This window comes from Sardina pilchardus, chromosome 1, assembly GCF_963854185.1.
Source record: "Sardina pilchardus chromosome 1, fSarPil1.1, whole genome shotgun sequence".
NCBI classification, from domain to species: Eukaryota; Metazoa; Chordata; class Actinopteri; order Clupeiformes; family Clupeidae; genus Sardina; species Sardina pilchardus.
Window position 1 is genome coordinate 22,311,381 of NC_084994.1, and position 6,125 is coordinate 22,317,505.

The following is a 6,125-nucleotide window of genomic DNA, read 5'->3' on the forward strand; positions in this document are numbered from 1 at the left end:
TTGACACAAACATTCAAGAAAATTAACCAAATTTGGTGGGCTTGTGTGTTATTGCTATCGGTAGTCAGAGACAGAGCTCTGGCCTTGGGTGTGGCTTAGGGACTCTATAGCGCCACCTAGTGCGATGTCTGTTGTGGTTGACACAAACATTCACGAAAATGAACCAAATTTGGTGGACTTGTGTGTTATTGCTATGGCTAGTCAGAGACAGAGCTTTGGCATAGGGTGTAGTGTAGGGACTCTATAGCGCCACCTAGTGTGTTGTCTCTTGTGGTTGACACAAACATTCACCAAAATGAACCAAATTTGGTGGGCATGTGTGTTATTGCTAAAATAATTCAGAAAAAGAGCTCTGGCCTCGGGTGTGGCTTAGGGACTCTATAGCGCCACCTAGTGCATTGTCTGTTGTGGTTGACACATACATTCACGAAAATGAACCAAATTTGGTTAGCATATGTGTTATTGCTATAGCTATTCAGAGACAGCGCTCTGGCCAAGGGTGTCTTAGGGACTGTATAGCGCCACCTAGCGCATTGTCTGTTGTGGTTGACACACACATTCACGAAAATGAACCAAATTTGGTGGGCTTGTGAGTTATTGCTATCGATAGTCAGAGATAGAGCTCTGGCCTCGGGTGTGGCTTAGGGACTCTATAGCACCACTTAGTGCATTGTCTGTTGTGGTTGACACACACATTCACGAAAATGAACCAAATTTGGTGGGCTTCTGCGTTATTGCTATCGATAGTCAGAGGTAGAGCTCTGGCCTAGGGTGTGGCTTAGGGACTCTATAGCGCCACCTAGCGTGTTGTCTGTTGTGGTTGACACATACATTCAGGAAAATTGACCAAATTTGGTGGGCATGTGTGTTGCTCATGCACAAGCCCACCAACACGCACATGTTGCTTTGACAGATTCCGAAATGTCACAGGTCTCCGCACCGCAGGTGCTCGGGCCCGCCATCGCCGCTTGCGGCTATATTTATTATTATTATTATTATTATTATAGTTTTTTCCTCCTTACCTGTCCCACGGCCTTTTGGCCCTTTTTCACCAACTTGGCATGCTCTAAAACTCTTGAAATTTGGCAGATACATGTGGACTTGGTAAAACTACTCAGAGACAGAGCTCTGGCCTAGGGTGTGGCTCAGGGACTCTATAGCGCCACCTATCGCGCTGTCTGTTGTGGTTGACACACGCATTCACGAAAATGGCCCAGATTTGGTGGGCATATGTGTTCTATTAATCTGAACAACTTTTACATTTATACTCTATAGTAAATATTAGATGAATTTGAGTTATGATTATGATTATGATTTTTGCACATCATGTATTTTGAAACACTCCTCCTAGACGGTTTATCGAAATCATGTCATTTTAGCAGTAAAATGATCTTGAGGGATTGCCCAAGAGAAATTGCGACCAGATTTTTGAATTTCAAAAGTATATTGAAATGGCGAAGGTTTGAATTATGGCGTCTTATTAAAGAAACAGGAAGTTGATGTTATAGGCAGAAAACAGTGACTAATTTGGTTGTAATTTGGCAGCTACATGTGGAATTGCTACTGCTACTCTGAGACAGAGCGCTGGTCTAAGGTGTGGCTTAAGGACTCTATAGCGCCACCTGGCAGCGCGTTGTCTGTTGTGGTTGGCACATACATTCACGAAAATGAACCAAACTTGGTGGACTTGTGTGTTATTGCTACTGATAGTCAGACAGAGCTTTGGCCCAGGGTGTGGCTTAGGGACTCTATAGCGCCACCTAGCAAATTGTTTGTTGTGGTTGACACATACAGTACATTGAAGAAAATGAACCAAATTTGGTAGGCTTGTGTGTTATTGCTATCGCTAGTCAGAGACAGAGCTCTGGCCTAGGTTGTGGCTTAGGGATTCTATAGCGCCACCTAGTGTAATGTTTGTTGAGGTTGACACATACATTCACGAAAATGAACCAAATTTAGTAGACTTCTTTCGTATTGCTATCGCTAGTCTAACACGGAGCTCAGGCCTAGGGTGTGGCTTAGGGACTCTATAGCGCCACCTAGTGTGTTGTCTGTTGTGGTTGACACATACATTCACGAAAATTGACCAAATTTAGTGGGCATGTGTGTTGCTCATGCACATGCACACCAACCCACACATGTTGCTTTGTTAGATTCCGAAATGTCACTGGTCCGCACCGCAGGTGCTCGGGCCCGCCATCGCCGCTTGCGGCTATATTTTGCATTGTTGTTGTATGGTAATTGCACAGTAAATGTCTAGAAATTACAAATTAATTATTTGTAATATGTGGTTTAAAAATACTATTACCATGAAATGGCATATATTACCATAACATCACCCACTTATTACCAATCTGTAATGAAAAGTGTTACCGAGAGGGCTAACAGCAGCTTTATTGAGCACCCTTTTGTGAACAACGCTGGCTTTTTGCCAGATTGATATAGCCTGGGTGTTCCCATGCTGCCTTGTGGGTGATTTGATTGCTATAGCAGCCAAACTACACTGTACATGTTGACAAGTTGACTTTACTTAAAAATTGTATGCAAACTCATTGCCTTGAAAAAACTAAGTTCAATGAACTTACATTTTTAAGTGAACACAGGTTGTTTACTCTGAGTAAGTAACTTAATAAGCTTACACTTTCTAAGTGAACACAACTTGTTCATATTAAGTAAATTGTACTTAATTAGCTCATGGTTTTTAAGTAAATACAACTTGTTTTTTCTGAGTAAACAATAGGCTACTTTCAGCTAACATTTTTTAGTACCACCCTAATGTTTGTCTCAGATAGGGGACCAATCAGAACAGGGTGGGGGGAAGCAAGACGATGATGAGCTATGCACAGACACATTTGATAGACATCCGTGGCGCCCAATGAACGGATCTGGGCATTTTTTTCAAATACGAGACAATGAACGTTTGGTTGCCAGACCATGTCTCATTGAGAAGTGGCAGGCGCTAGTCAGGCTAAGGTTGATATAGCATCACAAATGATCTGGAGTAGCTATGTTACACCGACGAGATGAAATGAACAAGTTAGCAGGACAACAAAGGGGCGGTAACCTACAAAACCTACCTACCAAAAAAATGCTGGTCTAGTTTCTCTCTCTCTCTCTCTCTCTCTCTCTCTCTCAATCTTGTTGATAGTGGGTCCTCTACGTATAGAGTTCAATAGCCCAGTCAGCATGGAGTTCATCCAAAAAGAGAACCCTGAGGTCGAAGGGGGACACTGGTGGCCTATTGACTGCATCGCCCGGCAGAAGGTGGCTATCATCATCCCCTTCAGAGACCGTGAGTCCCACCTCAGGTACTGGCTCTACTACCTCCACCCCATTCTGCAGAGACAGCTGTTGGACTACAGAATCTATGTCATCAATCAGGTAAATAGTATTAGAAAGGCTGGAGAATAACTCCTTATAGCACCAGCATACTGTAAGAAGGAGCCCAAAATTGCAAACAGTGGATTGGCAAACAATCACTTTTTAAAATCATATTTCTCAGAACAACACCAAACCTCGTCAGTAGCTTGCTCTGGGTCCCCATATAGAGTAAAACGAAGCACCAACAATGTAGTTTGCAAACACGCAAGTTTGTAACAGAAGACTTCTCAGAACACTTACAGTACCAACTGGATTTATGAAAGAAAGGCAAGATCATATTTGCCTTTTATGGGTTTTCCTTTGAGAGACGCTGGTAAAGGAAGAGCTAGTGCTTGTTCAACAAAAAAATGCTGTCCCCACGGCTTATATGATTTCATTCAGAAAAATATACCTTTCGTCAATTTCCTTTTTCACATTTATCTTGTATTTCTAAACACTTTCAAACCACAGCCTTTTGAAATGTTTCCAGATTTTTTTGTTCTTCGCTTCAAGGGTTAATAACCATTTATTGTTATACGCAGCTGTGATGAGGCATAAAGAGTCACATCTCGCTGAGATGAGTTGTGACACGTGTGTTTGTGTGTGTGTTCAACAGGGCCAAGCTGATGAGTGTGCGTGTGCGTGTGCGTGCGTGTGTGTGTGTGTGTGTGTGCAGTATGGTGAAACAACATTCAACAGAGCCAAGCTGATGAACGTGGGCTATGCAGAAGCCAGGAAGCAGTATGACTATGAGTGCTTCGTCTTCAGTGACGTGGATGTTATCCCCATGGACGACCGGAACTTCTACCGGTGCTACAGTCAACCCAGGCACATCTCTGTGGCTTTGGACAAGTTTGGGTTTCGGTAGGCAGACAATCAGTTTTATAGTCAGGGTCTTGTTTCATGTTATATTTATCGTCTGTATAGCTTCATCAATGCTATGCTATGATGATTTTCATTTTAATAGTAATAATAATAATAATAACACAAATCATCATCTTTATTTTCATCTTAATTGTCAAAAAACAAAAATCGTAAAATAAAATAAAACAGTATAATACAATATCAACAAGTCATACAGATTAAAAACAAACAAATAAAACAATACAATTGCATAAATAAAACCAAATAAATCATAACTAAATAGCTCATACTTAAACAAAACTTTGTTTTTTCTGTATATTTGCAGTAGCATATATACATTTATGTATGCAAATATGTTATATTATTTACATAATATATGTATTAATTGATTGCCTTATTTATAAAACACAATTACTAATTTATGAAAAACATCATCTTTTCTCTTGTCCTTTTTCTCATTTTCATTCAAAGTCTAATATACACTGGCATCTTTGGTGGCGTAACAGCACTCAGCAAAAAGCAGTTCAACACCATCAATGGGTTTCCTAACAAGTACTGGGGCTGGGGCGGAGAAGACGATGATATCTCTTACAGGTAAAATATGCAGCTGACTTGTAACATCTGGTTCTGGTTCAACTGAAAAACTGTTCACGGAGCATAAACATAGTTTAAGAGGACATTTTCAAAAAATGTTTACATGCCTATTGTGTCTGGTATAGACAGTTCCATTGATTATATTAGAAGCTAATTATGTACACAATGTGTACACACATTGTGTACATCATACTTCAGTTGTGCACCCAGTATGACCTCCCTGTTATTGATAGCTCACTGATGCTACGTTCAACGTTCACACATGTAGGGAACTATAGACACACTCGACGCAAACCTACAGATCTTTTATTTGTTCTGGTCTTACAGGCTGTCCTTCAACAATTTGTCCATCTCCAGGCCTGACATGATAACAGGGAGGTGCCGCATGATCCGTCATGGACCTGACTTGAACAATGAGCCTAATCCAAGCAGGTACTGTATGTCACTTAGCTAGAGCTAGCGATCCGTAATCCTTGGTAAACAAGTACCCACACAGGGTACACTCAAATTATTTTTTTGAGGCTTCCTTTAGTCTTATAGGACAGTGAGGAGAGTGTCAGGAAGCTAATGAGAGAGAGAGAGAGAGAGAGAGAGAGAGAGAGAGAGAGAGAGAGAGAGAGAAAGAAAGAGGGAGATGGGGTGGGATGGGATTAGGAAATGAGTCAAATGTGGTATGGACACTATAGTCAGTTTTAGAACTTTGGATTGTACACTTTGCTTGCCTCTTGTATTACGGTCCACAGGGGGAACGTAGCTTGATGATACACATGAACATCCCACAACAGAAGGATATCATTGTCATTGCAGGTTTGATTATATAGAAAAGACCAGATCGACTATGGCAACAGATGGCATCAACTCCCTGGAATATAAGGTCATCAAAGTGGAAAAACATCAGCTTTACACCAACATCACTGTGGACATTGGGAAACCATGACATTGAACACCTCTATCAAGTAGAAATACAAATGTTAACAATGACTGGTAGTATAGAGCTCAGTAAACTGATTTGAGAAAAGGGGACAAATCGAGTGCGTTTCTAGAAAGTTTCGTTGACTATCCTCCATTGCAGTCTCTGTAGTTAGAACTTGCATTGTTGGTCTTTTCGTATTTCTAGAAAGCTTCAATGATTTTGATTGAAAGCATGGGCGGAAGGTTTGGTGGTTGGTACGAGAGTATGGCTGTCTTGCGTGTATAATAGCTTACTGCCAATAGTTAGGCTATCAATGTCTTGCTTTGTTTTGGTCTTTTTTAAATAAACATGATGGGCCAAAATAAACATGTGACGGATGCCAGGAAGCTTAGTT

General features: G+C 41.0%; 1 protein-coding gene across 1 annotated transcript in view; it reads left to right on the forward strand.

The window, feature by feature from the left end:
- LOC134077320 (beta-1,4-galactosyltransferase 1-like) overlaps positions 1-5,755 on the forward strand; it is a 33,314-nt gene extending 27,559 nt beyond the window's left edge. The window contains exons 2-6 of the mRNA XM_062532859.1: positions 3,146-3,381; positions 4,037-4,224; positions 4,696-4,818; positions 5,146-5,250; positions 5,626-5,755. Of these exons, the coding sequence (XP_062388843.1) occupies positions 3,146-3,381; positions 4,037-4,224; positions 4,696-4,818; positions 5,146-5,250; positions 5,626-5,755 (782 nt within the window). The remainder of the gene's footprint in view (positions 1-3,145; positions 3,382-4,036; positions 4,225-4,695; positions 4,819-5,145; positions 5,251-5,625) is intronic.
- The last annotated feature ends 370 nt before the right edge of the window (positions 5,756-6,125 follow it).